General features: G+C 37.4%; 5 protein-coding genes and 1 pseudogene across 9 annotated transcripts in view; 5 read left to right on the forward strand and 1 right to left on the reverse strand.

Moving 5' to 3' along the window:
* The window catches only part of LOC135129603 (uncharacterized), a 35243-nt gene extending 28921 nt beyond the window's left edge, over nt 1-6322 (forward strand). Inside the window, exon 3 of the mRNA XM_064056800.1 lies at nt 6183-6322. The gene's annotated coding sequence lies outside the window, so the exon portion shown is untranslated. The remainder of the gene's footprint in view (nt 1-6182) is intronic.
* LOC135129605 (kynurenine aminotransferase-like) lies at nt 1491-23831 on the forward strand. 5 transcript variants are annotated; one of them, XM_064056803.1, is made up of 10 exons: nt 20979-21113; nt 21358-21456; nt 21508-21761; nt 22047-22213; nt 22264-22414; nt 22463-22699; nt 22751-23000; nt 23071-23237; nt 23289-23475; nt 23524-23831. In XM_064056803.1, exons 4-10 carry the CDS (start codon nt 22047-22049, stop codon nt 23760-23762), a joined length of 1398 nt encoding a protein of 465 aa, XP_063912873.1. In that variant the 5' UTR covers nt 20979-21113; nt 21358-21456; nt 21508-21761; the 3' UTR covers nt 23763-23831. The 5 variants fall into 5 exon arrangements, 4 of the variants coding, with proteins under 4 accessions (XP_063912873.1, XP_063912874.1, XP_063912875.1 ...); XM_064056804.1 differs by lacking the exons at nt 20979-21113; nt 21358-21456; nt 21508-21761 and adding an exon at nt 21793-21902; XM_064056805.1 differs by lacking the exons at nt 20979-21113; nt 21358-21456; nt 21508-21761 and adding an exon at nt 21816-21964.
* LOC135129740 (kynurenine aminotransferase-like) lies at nt 9527-11101 on the forward strand (the record flags this gene model as incomplete). The annotated part of the gene is made up of 5 exons (XM_064056985.1): nt 9527-9544; nt 9595-9844; nt 9890-10056; nt 10100-10450; nt 10499-11101. Coding segments are annotated over 5 exons (840 nt in total), but the record flags the coding sequence as incomplete, so codon positions are not given.
* LOC135129611 (uncharacterized) lies at nt 14498-17836 on the forward strand (annotated as a pseudogene).
* Nucleotides 23832-23907: 76 nt separating the features above from the next.
* LOC135129607 (kynurenine aminotransferase-like) lies at nt 23908-25711 on the forward strand. The gene is made up of 8 exons (XM_064056807.1): nt 23908-24095; nt 24142-24292; nt 24342-24578; nt 24641-24884; nt 24931-25097; nt 25147-25333; nt 25382-25545; nt 25594-25711. The coding sequence occupies exons 1-8, from the start codon at nt 24031-24033 to the stop codon at nt 25654-25656; spliced, it is 1278 nt and encodes a 425-aa protein (XP_063912877.1). The 5' UTR covers nt 23908-24030; the 3' UTR covers nt 25657-25711.
* On the reverse strand, nt 25559-27093 carry LOC135129610 (CIMIP2 protein CG18335-like). The gene is made up of 7 exons (XM_064056811.1): nt 26958-27093; nt 26773-26911; nt 26635-26731; nt 26415-26590; nt 26208-26370; nt 25831-26068; nt 25559-25780 (listed from the first exon to the last, which is right to left on the reverse strand). The coding sequence occupies exons 1-7, from the start codon at nt 26996-26998 to the stop codon at nt 25714-25716; spliced, it is 921 nt and encodes a 306-aa protein (XP_063912881.1). The 5' UTR covers nt 26999-27093; the 3' UTR covers nt 25559-25713.
* Nucleotides 27094-27492: the final 399 nt, after the last annotated feature.

Genomic DNA, 27492 nt, shown 5'->3' on the forward strand with positions numbered 1-27492 from the left:
CATTTTAAACATGTTTTAAATTTCTTGCTGTGAAAAGATGACTACACATATTAAGAAAAAAGGCAAAATGTAGACCCCGCCCACCCACCCTATCTCGATTGTGATGATTTTTTTATTCGTTGTCTGGTTGAGGGGCGGGGCTTAATTATAAAATCCATATTTGTCTACAAGAATTTACCATGTTAAACGTGTCTTACGTTTCTAAGAATAAAAAAATCATCACAATTGAGATAGGGTGGGTGGGCGGAAATTTTTTTTCAACACGAAACTAAAAAACATGTTTATAATTTCTTGTAAAGAAATAAGTATTTTGCAGTTAAGCTCCGCCCCTTACTTCACGGCGAATAAAAAAATATATCACAATTGGGATAGGGTGGGTGGGCGGGTTGACTTTTCCTTTTTGTTTTAATATATATATGTAGACTTCTTTTCACGACATGAAACTAAAGTTAAGAAAACAAAGGCAAAATATAAGCCCCGCCCACCCGCCCTAACTCAATTCTGACGTTTTTTTATTCGTCGTAAGCTTAATTGCAAAATCCTTATTTTTGTACGAGAAATTACCATGTGAAATATGTTCTTAAGTAATCGTGTAAGAAAACTAAATGTATTGAATACGAAAATAAACCAAAAGAAAAGCTCCACCCCTGCGTCTCGATCTCAATCAATATGAATTTTTCGTTCGTTGTCAGATCGAGGGGCGGAGTGTAATTGCAAAATCGATATTTCCCTATTCAAATTTACCATTTTTAACATGTTTTAAGTTTCTTGCTGTGAAAAGATTACTACACATATTAAGAAAAAAGTCAAAAAAATCGAAATACTGAGTAACCGAACAATTGAAAATTAAGAAACTGAAAAACTGAAAATCCAGAAATTAAAAAATCGAAGAATAAAAAAACTGAAAACTAAGGTGGTTTCAACATAGATTCATAAACTACAAATGGAGGGGTTTTACCCTCTACATGCAATTTTTAACATACATTTGACAACAATCTGTCGGCAGTTTCGGAGATTATCAGTCAAATAAAAATCTGGACAGATAACAGAGAGACAAACGGATACGGGAGATCTATTTTTCGTACTCTAGGGGTCATGAAATGTCGAGAATACATGAAAGTACCCAGTCGCCCGATGGACACTATTTCAATACGAAGTTCCATAGCTTGTCTCGGGTAAAAACTCAACACGGATCCATAAACTAAACGTGCAGGAGCTTATTATATAGTTAAATAGGTACTAAAGAATGTTGTAGGGATATCAATAATCGTTTGGCGAGTCCACTCATCGTGTTTTTTTCCCAAAACCTCTACAGTAAACAACTTTAAATATTTCAATGAAAGTAAATATTAAATATTTCAATAAAATTGTAATAAATAAATAAACTAATGATAAAAAAAACCCAAAAAACAGATTGTCAACAACTGATAACTAAGCGGTCCTCGCGTGAATCGACGTGGGATTTCTACGAAGGTGAGGCAGAAGGACTGTAGGCATAACTCCGACCGGGTGTCGGGTTGAAAGCAACGTCCACTTTCTGCTGCCACGTAACTCTTAACTTTTCTACTAAAACTGATTAGTAGCTAAATTAATGCACTCATATTAGTACAAACGCCAGTTCGACGGTGATAATATAATATATCTTCCTAGTGAAAAAGGTGTGGTGCAAAGGTTACCATGGATATTGAAAACAGTAATGAGGTAGGTACCTTCGAAAAATACGAGATAATTTTTTTGTTTGGTCATTTTCGGTGAGTATTTTGTGCGAAAAAATTATTTACACATGGGTTTAGTTAAACAAAAACCAACGTGAAGCTTGACGTCATTGAGTCTATTTTTTACGAACTGTCAGTTCGGTTTAAATATTTATAGCGTTTTCTTTTCTAGCTTGAAGGGCTTGTAAATAGTAGTGGTCGAAACACTCCACAAACCGAAACACAAGTCATCCAAAACAACATCCCAGAGCATTATTTAGACCCTTCTGTCGTGAATGACAACACCGTTTTGTTAATGCCTTCTGAAGAAAAAGCTGAATTTAAAAAAGTGAGTAATGAAACGGTCAACTTTCTGCCGGAAAAAGATACCGATATTGACTACATTAACACAAAATGGTACGGATGGGAGCCTTTACATTACGCAGCTTATGCCTAAAAAACCCTGATAAATTAAAAGAACTATGTGATAAACTAGGTAAAGATAGAATTAACACTTTGACAATGTTATCAGAAAATGCTCTTCACGTTTTGCTTGAGCATGGAACCTTAGGTCAAATTTTCAACGTGTCGTGCCAGAACGGAACGGACACAAGGATGGCCAATATAATAATAATAATAATAGTTTATTAACGGAAAGAAACTCCTATTACATAAAACAAGAAAGCAATTCATTAAGTAACTTATAACTAAAAATTTAGGATGTACATGAAATAAAACTAAAACTAAATATAACATTCTTTGATGCAGATATTAGCACACCACAAAACCTAATGTCGCTATAATAATGATAATCTATATTCACGGGCAAGTAAGTATCCCATTTACAATAATAATGATACAGATTACATTTACAGTAACTTTAAGAACACAGTAAATGATGGACACGATTTTTAAAAACAGCATAAGATTGACAATTAAAAAAATCCAATGAATCCGAGAACTCATTGCAAGTACGGAGTGCTGTGTTCAATGGAGAATTTAAAGTATAGTTTCTCCTACAGCTTTCTATACTAAACAATGGACTTCTCCTCACAGCAAACTGCGGAACATAAAAAAATAGGGAATGCAGAATTTCGTTACAGTCCAAAAGATTGTTCATGACTCTAAAAACAAAGCAAAGTTGAAAGTATTTTCGTCTAGTACATAATGTTGTCATTCCAAGATAGCTCAAACTTAAATTGTAATTGAAGTCTATTTGTAAATTGTTAGGCAATTTATGCTTAACACAATTAAGAAATTTTCGTTGTATCGCCTCTAATCTGTCGATATGGATTTTATATTGAGGTGACCAAAGTATACATCCATACTCCGTTACCGATCTAACTAGTGTAACATACAAAGTTTTTATTGTTTGTAAATTTTTGAATTCACTACCGTATCTTGTTACACACCCTAAGATTTTATTAGCTCTACACACAATTTTTTCGTAATGTGGTATAAATGTCAACTTCGAGTCCAAAGTGATACCTAAGTCTCTAACTTCAGAAACAAAGTTAAGTATTTGGCCATTTAAAATATATTTAACCTTGCATGATACAATTTTCCTACTAAAATTTATTGCGTGACATTTATCTTCATTTAGTAACATATTGTTGGAAACACACCACTCTTCCAGATGACCAAGATCTCGTTGTAGAGTTGTAACGTCATTTCTAGAATTTATAATTCTAAAAATTTTTAAATCATCAGCGAATAGACGATAAGGACTTTCAAATTTATATCCTATGTCATTAACATATATCAAAAATAATAGGGGCCCCAGAATTGACCCTTGGGGAACTCCCGAGGTTACATTCACCATATGTGACAGACAATTGGCTATCTTAACCTGTTGCGATCTATTGGAAATATACGAGATAAACCATGTAAGTAGGGACCCTGATACACCGTACTCTTCCAATTTATGAATAAGGATGGAATGGTTCACTTTATCAAATGCTTTAGAAAAGTCCATATATATTGAGTGAACCTCGGAACCTCTACCTAACGCTGTTAAAATGAGGTTGACGTAGCTGAATAAGTTAGTAACTGTTGAACGTTGTTTATAAAAACCATGCTGTTCAGGAATAATTAAAGAATTAAAGATAGGTGTTAGTTTTGTGATCAAGCAAGATTCAAATATTTTACTTACAGCAGATCAACAAAGAAGAAAAAAACGTGACTAGAAGTGCTCAAGTTTTGATTGACGCTAAGATTGATATCAACCACACGAACTTCTGGAACGAAACTCCTATTTTGATAGCTATCAAACGTAGATATTTTAGCGTGGTGAAGTTGTTACTGGAGAAAAGTGATATAGATTTGGATTTTTGTAAAGACCCGGTTTGTGGAAAGACGGCACGAGAACTATTGAAAAGGGAAGAAGTGTTGGGGAAACTACCAAAAGGTTTGGGTTCAAGATCACCAAAAGACATTCTTTTTTCGTTCTTAAAGTCCGGCGATGAAGATAACTTCTTGGAATACAATGGTGGAAAAATTAGTGACTTTGTTGACGACTTGGATGGTGACAACGCACACAACTCTAGTTGTACTTTGTTACAATACTGTTTTCGCAGAGGTTTGATCTTCTGGTATAAAGATAAAGCGAGCAATGATTGTGACCAGAATGGTCAAGATATCACGTCTAATCGTCTAATGAATATTTTTTGTAAAAGTGGAATGGGAAAATCTATCCAACATTTGCTAAATAATAGAGCTGATCCCTATACCACGTTAAGAAAGTTTGAACAAGGTCATTCCGTCCTGGAAGCAGCTATCATCAAAGGGTACTACCCTGTGGTAGCTCTCATTTTAAGCAAACCCGACGCTGAACCACCACCATACGATAAAATCTGTACCTCTTTAGTTGAACTAGTTAAAAATCACTCTCGTAGTATCGATTTGAACAACACTCTTGCAGTAGTTTTGAGCTGGTTGTTAGACCAGTTTAACACCCTCAGAGCAGACGAAGAAAAACTTAAAATCAACGATCCAAACGCAAAACTAGACGAAAGTTTCCAAAACTTGTATGAAAAAATAGAAGGTCAATTATCCGAATTGCTTAAGTTAGGTGCGAAAATCATCAGTGCAGAAAATCAACTTTTGTTGCTAAGATTCCCGAATTCGTTGTGTTGGACTAGTGAAGATGAAGACACTAAGAGTAAGACGTCTTGGTGGTGTTGTAGAAACTCCACAGAGAAAGATCCAGAAAGCAAAATCACCCACTGGAAGATCTGCTTCTGTAAGTCAGACAAAAAGTCAGTTATAGAAGAAATAGATCCAGAAGTGCTGCACAACCATTTGGACGACTGTGTGGAACAAGAGGGGAAAGATGTAAACATCAACTGTAACAGTTTTATCAAAGACGATTCGGTTTACCCGGTTTTTGATACTTTTTTGTCGTCTAAGAAAGTCAAAGGGAATCTCACTCACCTGGTTTTCAAAATTTTGATTATGCGACATTGGGAAAATTTGACACTAAGTATATTAGGCTATCCGGTTCAATACATCCACTTGAGCGTAGTTTGCTATGGAATATTTTACCTTCTCTTACATCTGTACGTTCTGTGTAGCTTTAACGACGTTCCTTGTCCCTATCTTTCAATTTTTGGGTGCATATTTTTAGTGATTTTCCTCGTAAAAGAGCTTCTACAGCTGAAAGCCAACTGTAAATTATATCTGCTAGAAATTAGTAATTATTTCGAGCTTATGTTCATCGTTTTTGCCTTTATAATGTACTCTTTTGACACCGAGTGGATTGACGTTTTTCGAGTTTTGTCAATCTTGAGCTCAAACATGGTCTTTTTTTTCCTACTGGAGAACGTTCCAGCTTACTCCAAATATGTTATTATACTCCGAACGATCGTTTTCTATCTTAGATACTTAGTTTTCTATTTTATCCAATTCCTGGCTTTTGCCATCTGCTTCTATATACTTTTTGCCAAAAAGGACCAAGACTGGACAACCGAGATACTAAACAAGATTTTCGAGACGGTTGTTTTGTTTACTGGAAACTTGGAATATATGGACACCCCTTGGAAGGATGAAAACAACAATGGTAACAATAGTACCAACCAAAATCTCTACCACAAATTCTCCTACAAGGATGTTTTTTCAAAATTCATCTTCAGCCTATTCGTACTCTTCCTAGCTATCATTCTCCATAACTTGCTTCTTGGTTTGCTCGTTATCGACATGGGCGATCTTCGCAAAGACTCCGCTTTATCAGCACAAGTCAAAAAGGCCGGTTTCGTACTTCGGATGCATATTTTCTTCAAAAATAATAGCTTCATGAAGATTTTGGGACAGTACTCGGAATTGGACCCCGTGTTGAAAATAACCGTAGACGATAACGACCGGAAAATATTGACTAAAGAAGAAAAGCAAAATTTGGACTTCATGTTGACGAAAAAGACGAAAGGACTGAATATTTTGAAGAAGCTGCGCAACTACATGAAGATGAAAACAAACGAACGAAATTAGAGAAAGAAACAAGTCGTCAAAAATTTGTATAGAATGCAAGAAATGAAAATGTGAAAAGTTGTTGAATTTTGAGGCTTTAATTATGTTTTTGTAACAAAGTGCCAATAATTTGTAATTATTTTGTATGAAATATATTTTTATCGAAGCGTAGTGTTAAACTCTCTAAGACATTTTTTTACTATAGGATGATCAAATCAAGAATGACGAAACCAAATGCAAAGTCTGCGGCGAAACCGTCCTTAGCAAAAACTTGAAAGACCATAGGACGACCTTCAAACACATTGAAGCTCAGAAGCAGAAGTGGGGAGAAACCGAATGCACCATATGCAAGGAAAAGTTTCCCAAAGGATACTGGAAGCAGCACAAGAACACCAAAACACACATTGCGGCCGAACTACAGAAAGAAATCAACAAGGTTAGAAAAAAATCTTCTTACTTACTTTTGACACTGTTGTTTTAGATCGACGAAACCACCAAAGAGATCGAGTGCCATATCTGCAAGGAAAAGTATCCCAAGGGCTCCTGGAAGCAGCACAAGAACACCAAAACACACATCCTAGCTGTACAACAAAAAGAAATCAACAAGGTTAGAAAAAAATCTTTTAACTTACTTTTGACACTGTTGTTTTAGACCGATGAAATCATCAAAGCGAGCAAGTGCCCCATATGCAAGGAAAAGTTTCCCAAGGGGTCATGGAAGAAGCACAAGACTACCGAAATACACATTTTGGCCGAAGAGAAAAAAGAGAAAAAGGTTAGAAAAAAATCTTCTAACTTACTTTTGACATTATTGTTTTAGAACACCAAAGAGATCAAGTGCCACATATGCAAGGAAAAGTTTCCCAAGGGGTCCTGGAAGCAGCACAAGACCACCGAAACACACATCGTGGCCAAAGAACAAAAAAAAGTCGACAAGGTTAGAAAAAAAATCTTCTAACTTACTTTTGACACTCTTGTTTTAGATTGTCGAACCTATCAAAGAGAACGAGTGCCCTATATGCAAGGAGATGTTTTCCAAGGGGAACTGGGAGAACCACAAGACCACCAAAATACACATCGCGGCTGAAGTACAGAAAGAAATGAACAAGGTTAGAGAAAAAAATCTTCTAACTTACTTTTAACACTGTTGCTTTAGATTAGCGAAACCGAGGTGTATACTCTTCGTCTAGGCTCTGACGAAAATCAACAATACACCAACACCTTCACCACATTTCTGGCAGTCCGATTCGCTTTGAGCACCATTCGAGATTTCAAAATCTCGGTTAACAACGACAAATGGAGCGATTTTGGTGACATTGTCTTCGAGTTTGACCACCCTGAAAAAACAATCGAAGCAATTCGCTGCAAGAAAATCGAAACTAAGTATAAGTACACCCCGGTTGTGCTCACCGCGGAGTCGGGGAAACTCAGCCTTAAAGAACAGTGCGAAATTTTGAAAAAACTAAAACACAAAGACGATTTGGTCAACGCGAATTTCAAACTGTACACAGTTTCAAGTGTCAAGGTTGACAAAAATCCAAAAGTGGTTTACGACGAGAGTGATGTCCAGAAGTGGCAATCCGATGATAAAGAATCGTGGAAAGGGGTGAAAGCTGAAATCAAACAGTCCACATCCAAGAAGAAGGATTTGTTCAACACGACGGATGATGCTGATGATGTTTGTACCTTCCATATGGTGAACCATAGGAATGAGAGCGTTAACGAAATCTTGTCGAAGTTCCAGATGTACATCAAACAGAAACAAAGACCGGAAATGATGCTCTACGTTGACACAATCATCAAGGATAAGTTGAATATCGACTCTGACATTTCGGGTAAATTACTCAAGTACGTTCAAGGCAAATTCAAGACCGACAAGGTCCTTAAAAAGGATGAACGTTGTTTGAAAGTGACCAGGGAAAACGTGTTGGTGAAAATCGCAGAAATCTTGCTGACACCATTTCTGGTCGTTCCGCATGACCTAATCCAAGAGAAAGATTTAGATTTGTGGAAAGTCGCAATCAAAGAATTTGATATCACTTTCCTTAAACACGAGGAAGATACCGTTACAAAAATCTACCAATGTATTAATCACGTTCTGAAACAAGAAACAAACTATTATTTGAATATCTTCCGTGAAGTCGAAATCAACACCGAATATATAACCAACGAAAAACTAAAAAAGGAACTCTTTGGGTACGACAATTCTCTCAAATTCTTGTATCTAGCGATGTGGAAATCAGGTCTAACACCCTTGATTCTGAGAGCCCAAGACCCCAAACAACTCCGTCGCATCTGCAGCGTTGTAACTTTTCTCAAAGAAGAAAAGTTTCGCTTGGAGTTTGTAGTTACAACTGATTTCAAACCAAATCAGCGGTGCTTGCCAGAAAAACTAAAAGTGTTTTGGAACATGTCCGATCTCAAATTTCTTCAGAAGAAAGTTTTTGAGAACATACTTTCAAAAAACATAAAAGTGGTGGACTTGAATTGTCAAGTAAGTTTGAAAGAAATCCACGAGGTGAATTGTAATTTTTTGAAGAAGCTGAGCCCTGATGCTTTTTTGAACATACTTTTTGATGATTATTCTTTTGTGAATGTCCAAGTACCAATGACGAAAGAGATTGTCGATAATACTATAGTTCTTGGTGATGACGTTATCAAACAGTTGGCAAAGTACTGGAATGAAAGAGACGAAAGCACGGAGAAGGAACTGAAGTATCTGGTTAGTGTTGATGAAGAACCGACTTACATTCACGTGCCACCACAACTTTAATCACACAAAATAATAATTAATAAATGACTCCTGTTTATGTTACTAGTGTTTTAATTTTTATTACTTATCTCCTCTCGACTTATCACTATTTGTCCAAGTCGCTCTATTCTTGTTACTGCAATGTCCACAATTGACGAAAAGTTCAAGTTGCCCTCTAGACTCACCCCCACGCAGAAAAATGTTTGATAAAATTTACACCCTTCTTGGTTTCTTGGTGTATTCTTTTTTCCAGGATAGAGTATGTCCAGCTAGCTGAGGACTACAAGCCCTTGAATTTAGGGCTAGGGATCCCAGATTACCCTCCTCCGAACTACGTCACCCAAACTTTAGCCCAGATTGCTAAAAGTGGTGATTGCCTTCTCCATCAGTACACTCGGGATTGTGTAAGGATATAATTGAAACTAAAAGAGTGTCAGTGATGACTGGTAGGATCACCCTCGACTTGTGTCCGTTTCCCAACTCTACTCTAGACTAGTGAAGCGCCCAATTAACCTTCAAACCGAAATTTTGACCACCGTTGGAGCCTTCGAAGCTCTTTTTCGACCATAATTGGCCACGTAGACCAAGGGGATGAAGTCATCATTATTGAACCACCAAATTTATCCCTCTGCGACTAGTAATGCAACACCCCACTTAGTTAAAAAATAAACTCATTTCGAGTTGTAGAAAGATCTTCCACCCAATCAAGTACCTACCTCTGGTGACTGGACCCTTGACAAAGACGAACTCGAGGGTCTCTTCAGCCCCAAAACCAAGCAACTTGTGCTAAATAACCCCCACAACCCCCTCGGCAAAGTGTTCAAACTTGAAGAACTCCAACACATCGCGGATTTGTGCAAGAAGTGGAACGTGTTATGTATTTCTGACGAAGTCTACGAATGGATTGTCTACAAACCCAATAAACATATACGAATCGGTAGGTTAATTACGCTGGTGTTACCATGATGACTATTCATTTTAGCTACTCTTCCTGGAATGTGGGACAGGACTATCACTATTGGTTCGGCTGGGAAAACCTTCAGTGTCACTGGGTGGAAGCTAGGATGGGCCTATGGTCCTTCCAATTTGCTCTACAATTTGCAAATGGTCCACCAGAATTCTGTCTACACTGGAAACACACCCATCCAGGTTTGCTCTCAAGTTTCCAGAAACACACTCACTGGTTCTGAAGGAAGTTGTAGCTATTGGGTTGGAAAAGGAGCTCGAATGTCTAGATCGGGATGATTGTTATTTTAATTCTATTTCGTCGGAGCTGGTGGTTAAGAGGGACTTTATGGTTAAGGTTTTGTGTGAGGTTGGAATGAAGCCCACGGTTCCAGAAGGTGGTTATTTTATGGTGGCGGACTGGACACCACTGGAGTTCCAGATTGATCTTAGTTCGGAAAAGGATAAATGGAAGGACTATCGTTTTACCAAGTGGATGACCAAGAATCTGGGTTTGCAGGGGATACCACCGTCTGCGTTTTACACCGAGAGGGATAAGAGTTTAGCTGAAAATTTTGTGCGATATTGCTTCTTCAAGGTAGTAAAGAAATAAACACAATTTTGTGTTAAATAATAATTGTTATAGAAACACGAAAATTTGGAAGAGGCTGCCAGAATTTTGAAGAAGTGGAAGTCTTAATATGTATTCAAGGAAAAGTTTTTGCTGGAACTTTTATCTACTATTAAATAATTGATGATTATTATTATTAATAATAAAAAAATTTTCGCATCGATAACCCACTATACAAATGTAATAGACATTTCTAGTAGCGCCCTCCAGTGGCCAGTTCGAAAACTACATTTTTCAAAATAATGGTTTGTGCTGTGATTTGCTAGTTCATTTTAGTGATTACAGAAACTAATGACTATATCGCGGTAACAAAATTTGATGATGATGTCGTCGATTAAGTCATTATCTATTTAAAATTTATCATGTCGGCAACCCACTATACAGAAGATGTAGCCTTCCAAGTCGCGCCCTCCATTATCCAGTTCTAAAACTATGTATTCTGTACCGAAGAGACCAAGGGGTTCTTGTTTTGAGCATTTTAGCATTATTGATGTTAATTAATTCATTTCTGAAACAAGAACCTGAAATAGTTGCTAATTTGAGCATTAGTTATTTTATCAACTAATCAATGAAAATGTATTACCAACAAAACACATAAATAAACCTCATAGTAAATAAGGTGGATCCACACAACAACAAGCCTTGTTCACACCAAACCAATAATAACCTCAAAACTTTTTGCCGAACGCCCCCCAGCCACGTTAAAGAAATGACAGAATTTGTAGCTCCAGGATTGATCAACATGGCACATATAAAAAAGCAGCCAAAAAAATGAACAAAACGCTACCATTTTTCATACAGCTAGCTAATATTTATATAGTTGTACTTATCAGTTAGGTGTGACATTTTTGAAATACTTATCACAAATCTTAATATTTACCTATCGCTAGTAAATATGTAAGTGAAATATAAATAAATCTTCAATTTTAAAACGAAAGTTTACGTAACAAACATTTACTTATTATTTAAGAGCCGATTTTTAAAGTAACAAGATTAGAAATTTGTTACTACCAACAAACCCAGATAGCTTCGCTGAGATTCTTTCATAATCACATTTGAGGTACTGAACTGTGAAAAAAAGTTCTTTTTTGTACAGTTTAGCTTAGAATACGAGCGCAGCGAGCGATTTAAAGAAGCTAAATTATTAAGAACAAATTTTGACGTAAATAAGAATATTCCAAGGCAACGTGGTCCGTACAAGTACAAACAACATGAGATACATTTAAAGCAAACAATTAAAAATAGAAAGTAGAAAAAAAAAATTAAATATGTAAAAATCCAGACATTGAAAAATCCGAAAATTGAATTGTTGAAAAATTGAGAAATCGAAACCTTGAAAAATCGAAACATAAAAATCCCAAAGTCAAAAAATTTTTAAAATCGAAAAACCGAGAATCCAAGAAATCGAATCAAAAAACCCTCATCGAGAAATTAAAAAATCGAAAAATTGAAGAACCAATAAACTGAAAAAAAAAAATCGAAAAGTTGAATAATGGAAGTAACAAACAACTGAAAAAGTGAAAAATCGAGAAATTGAAAAATCGGAAAACCGACATATCGAAAAACCAAAATTTAAAAAGTCGAGACGTCAAAAAAATTGGAAAATTGAGAAATCAAAATAGCTAAAAGTGAAATTTAACAATAAGAGAATTGAAAAATCGAAAAACCGAGACATCAAAAAATCCAAAATTTAAAAAATCGAAAAATTGAAAAATCGAAGTAGCTCAAAATCGATAAACTGAAAATTCGAAAAATTGAAAAATCGAGGAATTGAACAATCGAAAAATCGAAAGAAACATCGAAATCTCCAGAAATCGAAAAATTGAAACATTGGAGTGTTGAGAAATCGAAAAACCGAGAAATTAAAAAATTTAAAGAATCGAAAGATTGAAAAACCGAAAAATCGAAATCCGAATAACTGAGGAAATTAAAGTTTAAAAAAACAAAAATTAAAAAATCGTAAAGCCTAAAATTCGAAAAATCGAAAAACCAAGAAATCAACAAAATCCAAATTTTAAAAATTCCGAAAGTTGAAAAATTGGGAAAGGGAAAACTTGAAACATCGAGAAATCTTAATATCGAAACGTCAAAAAATTATTAAAATTGAGAAACCGAGAAGCCAAGAAATCGAATCAAAAAATCGTCAAATGAAAAAATTAAAAAACCCAAAACTAAAATTTAAAAAATCAAAAAATTGGAAAGCCAAACAGTCGTAAAATTAAAAATACACGAAAATTCGAAACATCAAAAAGTTGTAAAATTCGAAACATCGAGAAACAAAACACCAACATATCGAGAAATCTAAAAGACGAGAAGTCAAAAACTCGATTAATCGAAAATGCGAAAAATTGAAAAATTGAGAAATTGAACAAACCAAAAAATCGAAACGTCGAAATTTCGAGAAATTGAAAAATCGAAAAATTGAAAAAACAAAAATTTTACGAATCAAAAAACTGAAATACCGAAAGATCAATTTTTTTTCAACACAAAACTGAAAAACATGTTTATAATTTCTTGTAAAGAAATAAGTATTTTGCAGTTAAGCTCCGCCCCCTTGATTCTCGACGAATGAAAAAAGCATCACAATTGAGCTAGGGTGGGTGGGCGGGTTGACTTTTCCTTTTTGTTTTAATATGTGTAGACTACTTTTCACAACATGAAACTAAAGTGTTTCTTAAGAAAACAAAGGCAAAATATAAGGCCCGCCCACCCGCCCTAACTCAATTCTGACGATTTTTTTTTTCGTCGTAAGCTTAATTGCAAAATCCTTATTTTTGTACGAGAAATTACCGTATGAAATATGTTCTTAAGTAATCGTGTTATACAAAGAAAACTAAATGTATTGATTACAAAAGTAAACCAAAAGAGAAGCTCCACCCATCCGTCTCGATCTCAATCAATATGAATTTTTCATTCGTTGTCAGATCGAGGGGCGGAGTGTAATTGCAAAATCGATATTTCCCTATTCAAATTTACCATTTTTAACATGTTTTAAGTTTCTTGCTGTGAAAAGATTACTACACATATTAAGAAAAAAGTCAAAAAAATCCATATACTGAGTAACCAAACAATTGGAAATTAAGAAACTGAAAAACTGAAAATCCAGAAATTGAAAAATCGAAGAATAAAAAAACTGAAAACGTAAGGTGGTTTCAACATAGATTCATAAACTACAAATGGATGGGTTTTACCCTGTACATGATATTTCTAACATACATTTGACAACAATCTGTCGGCAGTTTCGGAGATTACCAGTCAAATAAGAACCGGACAGATAACAGAGAGACAAACGGATACGGGAGACCTATTTTTCGTACTCTAGCGGCCATGAAATGTCGAGAATACATGACAGTAACCAGTTGCCCGATGGACTGTATTACAATATGTCCTTCTTTAGCTTGTCTCGGGTAGAAACTCTACACGGATTCATAAACTAAACGTGCAGGAGCTTGTTATTTTATAAACTAGGTACTGAAGAATGTTGTAAGGATATCAGTAATCGTTTGGCAAGTCCCCGCATCGTGACGACATGGATTTTCCCAAAACCTCAACAGTAAACAACTTCAAATATTTCAATAAATTTGTAATAAGTAACACAAATGATAAAAAAAAAACAAGAAAACAGATTATCAATAACTGATAACAAATCGATTGGATTGTGAGACACCATGAATCGGCTAATAAAAATCCAGACAGGCTAAAACCGGAGACCTGTTTTTTTGTAACCTAGGGGTCACGAAACATCGAGAATACATGAAAGTACCCAGTCGTCCTTAGCTTGTTTAAGTGTAAATTCAACTCGGATTCATAGATCAAACGTGCAGGAACTTGTTACTTTATTAAATAGTTACTAAAGAATGTTGTAGAGATATCAACAATCGTTCGGCAAGTCCCCTCATCGTGATGAAACAGTAAACAACTTACAAGTATTTCAATAAACTTGTAAGAAATAAACAAATGATAAAAAAATCCAAAAACAAGATTATCAAAAACTGATAATTAAGCGGTTCTCGTGTGAATCGCTTAATTGATGTGGGATTTCTACGAAGCTGAGGCAGAAGGACTGTAGGCATACATTGTGATAAAAATAATATATCTTCCTAGTGAAAAAGGTGTGGTGCAATTTGGAGGTTATCATGGGTGATGAAGACTCTTATGAAGTAAGTACCTCTACAAATATAATTTTTTGCTTGGTCATTTTTAGTAAGCATTTTGTGTGAAAAAATTATTTACACATTGCTTTAGTTAAACAAATACCAACGTGAAGTGTGACGTCATTATGTCTATTTTTAGCGAACTATCAGTTCGATTTAAATATTTATAGAGATTTTGTTTTCTAGCTTCAAGGGCTTGTAAACAGTGGTGCAAACACTCCACAGAGCGAAACACGAATAAACTTAATATCCCCGACAATCGACTTCGTCACTTTTAGGGAGCAAGTCATCCAAAACAACATCCAAGACCATTTTTTGAACTCTGTTGTCGTGAATAGTGTCGACCACAAAAACGGTGTTTTAAAAAAACCGATTTTATTACTCGCTTGTGAAGAAAAAGATGTATTTAAAAGAGTGAACCATGAGACCGTCAAACTTCTCCTGGAAAAAGGTGCTAAAGCTGACTACCTTGACACAACATGGTACGGATGGGAAGCTTTACATTACGCAGCTTATGCCTCAAACCCTGATAAATTACAAGCACTATGTGATAAACTAGGTAAAAATGGAATTAACACTTTGACCATGTTATCAGAAAATGCTCTTCACGTTTTGCTTGAGCATGGAACCTTAAGTCAAAGTTTTAACCTGTCGTGCCAGAACGGAACGGACACAAAGATGGCGAAAATCATCAACAATGAAGAAGAAAACGTGACTAAAAGTGCTCAAGTTTTGATTGATGCTGAGATTGATATCAACCATATGAACTTCTGGAACCAAACTCCTATTTTGATAGCTATCAAACGTAGATATTTTGGCGTGGTGAAGTTGTTACTGGAGAATAGTAATATAGATTTGGATTTTTGTAAAGACGCGGTTTCTGGAAAGACGGCCCGAGAACTATTGGAAGGGAAAGAAGGGTTGGGGAAACTACCAAAAGGTTTGGGTTCAAGATCAACCAAAGAGATTCTTTTTTCGTTCTTAAAATCCGGCGATGAAGATAACTTCTTGGAATACAATGGTGGAAAAATTAATAACATTGATGACTACTGGGATGGTGACAAAAAACACAACTCTAGTTGTACTTTGTTACAATACTGTTTTCGCAGAGGTTTGATCTTCTGGTATAAAGATAAAGCGAACAATGATTGTGACCAGAATAGTCAAGATATCACGTCTAATCGTCTAATGAACGTTTTTTGTAAAAGTGGAATGGGAAGATCTATCCAACATTTGATAAATAATGGAGCTAAACCCTTCTTCGAGTTACGAAAGTTTGAACAAAGTCATTCCATCCTGGAAGCAGCTATCATCAAAGGGTACTACCCTGTGGTAGCCCTTATTTTAAGCAACCTCTATGTCGAAACACCACGAGACGACGAAGTTTTTAGTAAAATATGTACCTCTTTGGTTGAATTACTTAAAAATCACTCTCGCAGCATCGATTTGAACAACACTCTTGCAGTAGTTTTGAGCTGGTTGCTCGACCAATTTAACACCCACAGAGCAAACGAAGAAAAACTCAAAACCAACGATCCAGACGCAGTACTAGACGAAAATTTCCAAAACTCGTATGAAAAAATAGAAGCTCAATTGTCCGACTTGCTTAAGTTAGGTGCGAAAATCATCAGTCGAGAAAACCAACTTCTGTTGCTAAAATTCCCGAATTCGTTGTGTTGGACTACTGAAGATGATGGCAACAAGAATAACACGTCTTGGTGGTGTTGTATAAACTCCACAATCACCCACTGGAAGATCTGCTTCTGTAAGTCAGGCAAAAAGTCAGTTATAGAAGAAATAGATCCAGAAGTGCTGCACAACCATCTGGACGACTGTGTGGAGCAAGAGGGGTCACAAGTAAAAATCAACTGTGACAGTTTTCTCAAAGACGGTTCTGTTTACCCGGTTTTTGACACTTTCTTGTCGTCTAAGAAAGTAAAAGAGAGTCTCAATCACCTGGTTTTCAAAATCTTGATTATGCGACATTGGGAAAATTTGAAACTAACTATATTAAGCTGTTCGGTTCAATACATCCACTTGAGCGTAGTTTTCTATGGAATATTTTACCTTCTCTTTCATCTGTACGTTCTGTATAGCTTTAATGACATTCCTTGTCCTTATCTTTCAATTTTCGGGTCCATATTTTTAGTGACTTTCATTATAAAAGAACTTCTACAGTTGAAAGCCAACTGTAAATTATATCGGCAAGAAACTAATAACTATTTCGAGCTTCTGTTTATCGTTTTTGCAATTATGATGTATTTTTTTGACACCAAGTGGAATGACGTTTTTCGAGTTTTGTCAATTTTGAGCTCAAACGTGGTCCTTTTTTTCCTACTAGATAACGTTCCAGGTTACTCCAAATATGTTATTATACTCCGAACAATCTTAGATACATATTTTTCTATTTTATCCAATTCGTGGCTTTTGCCATCTGTTTCTATATACTTTTTGCCAAAAAGAACCAAGTCTGGACAACCGAGATACCAAACAAGATTTTCGAGACGATTGTTTTGTTTACTGGAAACTTGGACTATATGCAGACCCCTTGGAAGCACGAAAACAACAATGGTAACAATAGTACAGACCAAAATCTCTACCACGACTTCCCTCACAAGGAATCTTTTTCAAAATTTATCTTCATCCTATTCGTACTCTTCCTAGCTATCATTCTCCAAAATTTGCTTCTTGGTTTGCTCGTTGTCGACATGGGCAATCTTCACAAGGACTCCGCTTTGTCAGAGCAAGTCAAAAGGGCCGGTTTCGTAGTCCGGATGAACATTTTCTTCAAAAGTAATAGCTTCATGAAGATTTTGGCAAAGGTGTTCCAGTACTCGGATTTGAAACCCGAGTCAAAAATAACTGTAGACGATAACGACAGGAAAGTACTGACCAAAGAAGAAAAGCAAAATTTGGATTTCATGTTGACAAAAAAGACGAAAAGTCCCAATGTTTTGAAGAAGCTGCTCAACTACGTGAAGATGAAAACAAACGAACGAAGCGGGGAATACTGGCGGAATGAGAGGAAGAAACAAGTTTTTGACAAGGCGGTGATAGAAGAAATCGTCAAAAATTTCTATAGAATGCAAGAAATGAAAGTGTGAAAAGTTGTTGAATTTTGAAATTTTACGTATAATTATGTTTTTATAACAAAGTTATTTGTAATTATTTTGTATGAAATATATTTTATCGAAGCATAGTGTTAAATTTTCTAAGACATTGTTTTACCATAGGATGAAGAACCCAAAAATGACAAAACCAAGAATGACGAAACCAAGAATGATAAAACCAAGTGCAAAGTCTGCGGCGAAATCGTTCTTAGCAAAAACTTGAAAGACCACAGAACAACTTTCAAACACATAGAAGCTCAGAAGCAGAAGTACGGAGAAACCAAATGCACCACATGCAAGGAAAAGTTTCCCAATGGGTACTGGAAGCAGCACAAGAACACCAAAACACACATCTTAGCTGAACAACAAAAAGAAATCAGCAAGGTTAGAAAAAAAGTCTTCTAACTTATTTTTAACACATGTTGTTTTAGATCGTTAAAACCATGAAAGAGGGCGAAACCGAGGTGTACACTCTTCGTCCAGGCTCTAACGAAAACCGACACTACATCAACATTTTGACCACATTTCTGGCAGTCCGATTCGCTTTGAGCACCAATCAAGATTTCAAAATCTCGGTTAACAACGACAAGTGGAACGATTTTGGAGATATCGTCTTCGAGTTTGACCACCCTAAAAAAACAATCGAAACAATTTGCTGCAAGAAAATCGAAATTAAGTATAAGTACACCCCGGTTGTGCTCACCGCGGAGTCGGGGAAACTGAGCCTTAAAGAACAGTGCGAAATTTTGAAAAAACTAAAACCCAAAGACGATTTCGTCAACACGAATTTTAAATTGTACACAGTTTCGAGTGTCGAGGTTGACAAAAACCCGGAAGTGGTTTACGACGAGAGTAATATCCAGAAGTGGCAATCCGATGATAAAGAATCGTGGAAAGGGGTGAAAGTTGAAATCAAGCAGTCCAAATCCAAGAAGAATGATTTGTTCAACACGACGGACGATGCTGATGATGTTTGTACCTTCCAGATGGTGAACCATAGGGATGATAGTGTTAATGAAGATTTGTCGAAGTTCCAGATGTACATTAAACAGAAAAGAAGACCGGAAATGATGCTCTTCATTGGCACAATCATCAAGGATAAGTTGAATATCGATTTTGACATTTCGGATGAATTGCTCAAGTACATTAGATACAAATTTAAGACCGACAAGGTCCTTAAAAAACACGAACGTGGTCTGAAAGTAACTAGAGAAAACGTGTTGGTGAAAATCGCAGAAATCTTGCTGACGCCATTTCTGGTTGTTCCGCACGACCTAATCGAAGAGAAAAATTTAGATTTGTGGAACGACTCAATCAAAGAATTTGATATCACGGTCCTTAAACACGAGGAAGATATCGTTACAAAAATCTACAAAGGTATTAATCACGTTCTGAAACAAGAAATTAACTACTCTTTGAGTATCTTCCATGAAGTCAAAATCGACACCGAAAATATAACCAACGAAAGACTAAAAAAGAAACTCTTTGGGTACGACGGTTCTCTCAAATTCTTGTATCTAGCTTTGTGGAAATCAAGTCTAACACCCTTGATTCTGAGAGCCCAAGACCACAAACAACTGCGTCTCATCTGTGACATTGTAACTTTTCTCAAACAAGAAAACTTTCTTTTGAAGTTTGTGATAACCACTGACCTCAAACCAGATCACCGGTACTTCTCATAAAAACTAAAAGTGTTTTTGAACATGTCTGATCTCAAACTTCTTGAAAACGTGGTTTTGGAGAAGATTCTTTCAAACAAGATAAAATTGGTGAACTTGAATTGTCAAGTAAGTTTGAAAGAAATCGACGAGTTGAATTGTGATTTTTTGAAGAAGCTGAGTCCTGATGCTTTTTTGAACATACTTTTCGATGATTATTCTTTTGTCAATGTTCAGGTACCGATGACGAACGAGATTGACGACAATACTATAGTTCTTGGTGAAAACGTTATCAGACAGGTGGCACAGGAATTGAATGAAAGAGAGGGAAGCACTGAGAACGAACTGAAGTATCTGGTTAGTGTAGACGATGAACCGATTTACATTCACGTGCCACCACAACTTTAATCACACTAAGTAATAATAAATGATTCCTGTTTGTCTTATCAGTGTTTAAATTTTTACGACTTATCCCCTCTCGACTTATCACTGGTTGTCCAATTCGCTCTATTCTTGTTACAATAGAGCCGCTGCAATGTCCACAATTGACGAAAAGTTCAAGTTGCCTTCTAGACTCACCCCCACGCAGAAAAATGTTTGGTAAAATTTACACCTTCTTGGTTTCTTGGGGTTTTCTTTTTTCCAGGATAGAATATGTCCAGCTAGCTGAGGACTACAAGCCCTTGAATTTAGGGCTAGGGTTCCCAGACTACCCTCCTCCGAACTACGTCACCCAAACTTTAGCCCAGATTGCTAAAAGTGGTGATTGTCTTCTCCATCAGTACACTCGGGATTATGTAAGGGTATAGTTGAAACTAAAAGAGAGTCAATGATGACTTGTAGGGTCACCCTCGACTTGTGTCCGCCCTTTCCCAACTCTACTCCAGACTAGTAAAGCGCCCAATTAACCCTCAAACCGAAATTTTGACCACCGTTGGAGCCTTCGAAGCTCTTTTTTCGACCATAATTGGCCACGTAGACCAAGGGGATGAAGTCATCATTATTGAACCCTTCTTCGAGTGTTACGAGCCTATGGTCAAAATGGCTGGAGGCGTCCCCAAATTTAGCTATTGGATTGGAAAAGGAGCTCGAACGTCTAGATCGGGATGATTGTTATTTTAATTCTACTTCCTCGGAGCTGGTGGTTAAGAGGGACTTCAGGGAGTCCCAGATTGATCTGAGTTCGGAAAAGGATAAATGGAAGGACTATCGTTTTACCAAGTGGATGACCAAGAATCTGGGTTTGTAGGGGATACCACCGTCTGCGTTTTACCCTGAGAGGGAGATTTTTGCGGCAATTTTTATCTACTATTAATTGATTGTTATTATTATTATTATTAAAGAAAGATATAGACATTTCAAGGGTCACCATTGACAATTCGACAACTATACATTTTTCAAAATAAAAACTAAACATGAATTAATTCGTTTGTGGTTTGCTAGTTCACTTTAGGGATTACTAAAACTACTGACATAGTAGCAAAATTTGATGATGACGTCAGCAACCCACTATACAGGAGAAGTAGCGTTCCAAGTCGCGCCCTCCATTGGCCTAAAACTACACACTCTGACCCTAAGTAATCAAGGGGTTGTTGTTTTCAGCATTTGAGCCAGCTTTCAGAACCGTTATTATAAAGAGTAAAGTTTCGTCGTGACTACAAAACAGACTTTCTACAGTTCGGAAAAGTACGTCTTTGCTCTTTTTTAGGTAGGTGTTTTACTCATTGTCTCTATTTTTTTATGGTTTTTGGCGTAAATGGCGTTTATTTGGGTAGTTTAATACACTTACAGCCGCCATTTTAGCATTATCGATGTTAATTAATTCATTTCTGAGGTAAAAACCTGAAATTATTGTCAACTAATCAATGAAAATTAAAAAAATACAATGAATCCTCCACACAACAACAAGCCTTGTTCACACCAAACCAAAATAACCTCTAAACTTTTTTCAGGTACACTGGTAGTGAACGCCCCCCAGCCACGTTGAAGAAATGACAGAGGTTGCAATTCCAGAAATGATCACCAAAACACGTGTAAAAAAGCAGCCAAAAGTATGAACAAAACGCTACCATTTTTCAAACTAATTTTTTAATGCGTTTTAGATGAAAAAATATGAACTACTGAACATCATGCGCTTGAAATTAGAGTCCCAATCTTACAGAATCATTACCGAATTAATCGGGACTCTTCCGTCCTTAACACTTTATTGACAAAGTAGATTGTCAAGTCGTGACGGATGTTAACACTAGAACCCAAAATAGTCTGATCATTTTATAAAATATTAGAGTTTTTGACGCAATTATTTTGTCCAACAATACAGTGTAACTACCAATAAATAAGTACGCAACTTTACAGTGTAAGTCAATCTCTCTATTTCCCGCATCAAACACCTGTTTGACAGATTTCTGATTAATGACGCCTAGTTGAGGTTAGGTTCGTGTCAACTCAATGTCAAATGTCACGAAGAACGAGTGCATTCATAAATATTTTTAGTTAAGTAAGTAGTCTACCCAAGATAATTAAAAGCCTAGTCGCTGTTATCATTTTTATCAGAAAACAGTAAGTAAGTGTGTTGAGTGCTTACGCAACATATTTATTTAAATTAGAAAGCGAGTTGAACGGTTATTATCTTTTTTTCTAGATGGTTGTGAGAACTATTCTGCGCAGTAACCCTTTACATTTACTCAGAAGTCTTCAGAGTCGCCTTGTCGTCCCAAACTTCATTCACTCGACAACCACCATGTCATCAGAAATTGACCAGAAGTTCAAACTACCCGCAAGATACGCCGGAAGTGAGAAAAGCGTTTGGTAATTAGTAGCTTCATTATTATACTTAACTGGCTAATTAAAATTTTCAGGGTTGAATATATCCAACTGGCGCTAGAGCACAAACCCCTCAATCTAGGACAAGGTTTCCCTGATTATCCCCCTCCACGGTATGTGACTGACACCCTAGCTGAAGTCGCAAATAGCGACAACTGTCTCATCCACCAATACACCAGAGGCTTTGTAATTGTCTTCAACTTAAGTAGTTTCAAATGACTTAAAATATTCCAGGGTCACCCACGTCTGGTTGCCGCTATAGCCAAACTTTACTCAAAACTAATAGGTAGAGAAATCAACCCCCAAACTGAAGTTTTAACCACTCTAGGTGCCTATGAAGCCCTTTTCTCTAGTATAATTGGTCACGTGGATGTAGGGGATGAAGTCATTATTATTGAACCCTTTTTTGACTGCTATGAACCCATGGTCAAGACCGCTGGAGGCGTGCCCAGGTTTATTCCTTTAAGACTGGTAAGTTGTTGGGTTATGTTGTGCTAATTTTCAAAAAAATGGTTACTATAGAAAGAAACCAAGGGCAAAACGCTGCCCACTTCAGCAGACTGGGTTTTGGACAAACAAGAACTAGAGGGCTTGTTCAACTCCAAAACAAAAATGATCATTTTGAATACACCTCATAATCCATTGGGGAAGGTTTTCAGTAGGGAGGAACTAGAATTTATTGCAGATTTGTGCAAAAAGTGGAACGTTTTGTGTGTTTCAGATGAAGTGTATGAGTGGATTGTGTACAAACCCAACAAACACATCAGGATTGGTAATTACTTTTATAATTATATAATTTAATTTATATCAAGGTCAATTAATTAACAACTAATTGTTTTTAGCCACATTGCCTGGAATGTGGGAACGCACAATTACCATTGGGTCTGCCGGGAAGACCTTCAGTGTGACGGGGTGGAAACTGGGCTGGGCGTACGGTCCAGCCAACCTTATGGTCAATTTACAGATGGTCCACCAGAATTGTGTGTATACAGGGAACACACCCATCCAAGTCTGTACCAACTTTAATAAATTAAAAAAAAAAAAACAAAACTTGTTTCAGGAAACCACTGCCATCAGTTTTGAGAAGGAATTAACCCGGCTTGACTCCGACGAGTGTTACTTTAACTCAATTTCGGAAGAATTAGTGTCAAAGAGGGACTATATGGCGAAATTTCTCACTGACGTGGGTATGCAACCCACAATACCCGAAGGAGGTTATTTCATGATAGCTGATTGGTCCCCGCTAGGTACGTATCAAATTGTCTGCACAACCAATTCCAACTGGGTTATTTTAGAATCTCAAGTCAATCTTAACAGTGAAAAGGACAAATATAAAGACTATCGCTTCACAAAATGGATGACGAAGAACGTCGGTCTCCAGGGTATACCTCCCAGTGCCTTTTACAGCGTACCGCATAAACCACTAGCTGAAAATTTCGTACGATATTGCTTCTTCAAGAAGGACGAAAATTTGCAAAAAGCGGAGGAAATCTTAAACCAATGGAAAAGTGGAAAGGGGAAAATGGCTAATTAGCTCAATTGTATATATTTAAAAACATACGTAATTGGTGTGATACGTTGGATAATAAAAGTTTTATGTATAGTGGAGTTTGTTGTGCACCTTTCGTTAAAAAAATCGGTTCTGATTGGTCACTTTAAATCCGACCTTGACAGATCGCGTTGTTTTTTGGCAAAAAAAAACATGCAAGTCATAGTGTCAGATAACGTTTTATCTTTGTACACGACAGGTTTTCCAGTGAATTTGACTCATTTTCCACGGGTTGTGTGACTTAAAAATCGTCATGTCTGATTATCGGGATAAATTTGTTCTCCCTGGACGTTACCAACTGCGAAACAAACAACTTTGGTAGGGTGTAGGCAACCAGTAATACTTCACTATTTGTGTTTTATAGGATCGAATACTTCGAACTTGCTCGCAAATATAAACCCATTGATTTAGGGATTGGTAGTCCCGATTTTCTGCCACCCGATTTCGTACTAGACGCTTTTAAAGAAGCGGCTGGTAGTACCAACAATGAAATTTATCAATACACTAGGGGAGCGGTAAGTACTACCCAACTACCACTAGTTTTTGACAAAATAAAGAATTAAGGGCCACCCGAGACTCGTTGCTGCCCTTTCTAATCTACACTCCACTCTGATTGGTCGAGAAATTAACCCTCACAGCGAAATAATGGCAACACTGGGTGCCTACCATGCCCTATTTTTGGCAATAATGGCAACCGTGGACACAGGAGACGAAGTCATCATCATGGAACCATTTTTCGAGTGTTTTGAACACAATGTTAGAACAGCTGGCGGCATTCCACGTTTCGTACCACTAAAACCAGTAATCACGTTTTACAAACCCAACTACAATCGTCAATAGTTCGACTATACTTGTCCTTGTAGAAAGAAAACACAGACGGTACTCAAACGAACGACTGGGTTTTAGACTACGATCACTTAGAAAGTCTGTTTAACACCAAAACTAAAGCCATCATTGTTAACACCCCACATAACCCATTGGGGAAAGTCTTCACGTACGAAGAACTGAGTCAGATTGCCCGGCTTTGCAAAAAATGGAACGTTGTATGTATTTCGGACGAAGTTTACCAATTTTTGGTGTATGGGTCCAAAAAACACGTGTCAATGGGTATGTTTTCATTTTTTGTCTCGAATGGTTTTGATTTGTTGTTTAGCAAGTCTGCCGGATATGTGGGAAAGGACCATCACGGTTTGTACCGCCGGAAAAATTTTTGCTGCCACTGGATGGAAACTAGGGTGGGCTTATGGTCCCTCACACTTAATAGCCAATTTGCAGCTGATTCATTTCAGTAGTGTCAGGGCTGGCAATACTTTTCTTCAGGTGGTTGACCCATAACCCATTTCTGGTTACTACTGTGGTACTATTGTAGGAAGTTGGGGCCATTTGTGTGGAAAAAGAGCTGGCGCGACTTGGTACCACCGAGAGTTACTTAAAATCGTCAGCCAAAGACTTCGAGACCAAGCGAGACTTCGTGTACGACATGTTGAGTAGTACTGGGTTAAAACCTATTAAGCCCGATGGCGGGTACTTCATGGTCGCAAATTGGTCACCCTTGGGTAAGCAAAGCACCCTTTTATTACACCCTCTGTAAGTAGTACCCGTAGAGAAACACATCGACTTGAGTACCGAACCCGACGAATTCAAGGACTACCGATTCACTAAGTGGATGACCAAGAACGTCGGCGTTCAAGGGATACCAATCTCGCCTTTCTACAGCAAAGAGCACAAACATATAGGAGAAAACTACGTCCGGTACTGCTTTGTAAAAGTACGACCACCACTCTATGTAAACCAGTTTTTATTTCCTTTTTTCCAGACGGACGCTTACTTAGATAAAGCAGCACAGGCATTTAGAAACTGGAAACTCCAATTAAACTAATCGTTCGTAAATTGTTGTAGTACCTCAAGATTTATAAAAATCGTACTTGTGTAAATCTTAGTTGTAGTCCCCTCTCAGCCACCTTTTCGCGTCTCGTGAGTCATTCCCGTACGTTTTTCCAAACCTGAAACGGGAAACCGTCTTTTGCTTTGAGTACTCACAACTAGTACCCACCTGAAGATGGCTCCCGGAATATGCCCGCCGTAGTTGGGTAGTTGCCCGATATGTTTGTGGTAAATCTCCGTCGGTTTGATCAAAAGAGGAGGATCGGCGCGACTGATGGTAACCGGTGCCCACTCGGTACTCAATCTCTTGCGATAGTTAGACGTGAAGTCACACAAGGTACTGTTAGTCATCGCTTCGTTGGTCTTGCCGAACGCGGCGTACCCGAAAGGTACATGCCCTGCAAAACCTACACCCAAACAATAAATCACCAAAAGGTACCACCACACTACCATAGCGCTGGTTCTGTATAAAACTATTATAAATCTTCTCGTACATGACGATTCTGACTTACGATTTTGACTTTAGTGACAGTAAAACAAACGAACCTTTTTTGAAGTACTTTTCGGGATCGGTGTTATCCATGAAGTAGGGACTAGGTGAGTGTCGTGGGGGCGTAAGAGGTGCTTCCACTTGGGGAAGGTTCCTCAAAATACCGGCACATTCGGGTCGTACGTCGGTTAAAGGTAGTTTGAATTGAGTACTAGTCAACTAAAACACAACTAAAATTTGAAGAAACACCGAAAATGGGGTACCTCTCTGTCGGAAAGGGTGTTGGGGTACCACTTCGCGTCTTGCACCGCTCCTATTCGCAACAACTCGTGAAGGGCTTGTTTATCGGCGCTTTGAAGCTTCTCGAACTCGGCTAGGGCTTCGGTTGCTTGAACCGTGAAGCGTTGGCCCATGAGGTTGTGTTCTCTTGGTACGAAACCTGGAAGAGTACTTCAGGTGGGTGTGTGCACAAGGGGGAAGTACCTTCGTAGCCGGGGATTATTGGGTGTTTGTAGATGGTGTCGTTGGTCACAGCTCGGGCGTTTACGATGTCGATGTCGCGTTGTGGCGGTCGTACCACCTACAATAATAAGTACTGAGGGTTTAAATTCTGGAAGTTACCTGGTAATCGTCGGCTAGCCTATCCGACAGAACGAGTTTTTCCGCATGGTGTACAGTCGGGTCTAGGAGGAGTTTATGAGTGGTAGTACCGTAAGTGTCTCCAATGCGGTACTTGTACTGGGGGCAAAACCCGGTGTATCTGTAACGAAAAAGATAAATTGTGTCCTCGACGTGGGTGCTTTTACCCTGGAATGAAGTGGGGATCTGGGGCTGATACTAGCTCCATTACGACCAATTTTGTTAACGGAAATTTAACGAAACCCCCCGAATAGTTAGTCACAGATTGACAAGCCCTGACACTTTGACAATTTTTAAGGGAAACTGGTGGTACCACTGTTCGGGTGACTGCGAACAATGGAATAACTCGGGTCGTCGTCATACCTCAGGAATTTGTGTTCGTTGGTATTTTATAAAGAGAATAAAACTTGAAGTTGAATCAGTGTTTGTCAAGTAGTGGGTCCGTTAGAACAGGAGTCAAGTTTTGTGTAAATTTCAAGGTTCGGGTGCATGTTCTGTCTGAACTATTCCGTTTCTTGGCTCATTAAGTGTGCAAAAAAGACATGACAAGCTCAAACGTTGTAAAGAATTCTGTAGTGTGGTAGTTGTTTTATGAACAATTGGAGGCAAACAATAAGCTGATTTTAGAGTGTTATTGTAATGAGGTATTGCGCAAGCAAACACATTAGGGTCTAGGTCTATGTCAACACAATTTTGTTTGGA

This window comes from Zophobas morio, unplaced genomic scaffold (assembly GCF_036711695.1).
Source record: "Zophobas morio isolate AGI-343-1 ecotype UQ-CSIRO unplaced genomic scaffold, CSIRO_AGI_Zmor_V1 ptg000016l, whole genome shotgun sequence".
NCBI classification, from domain to species: Eukaryota; Metazoa; Arthropoda; class Insecta; order Coleoptera; family Tenebrionidae; genus Zophobas; species Zophobas morio.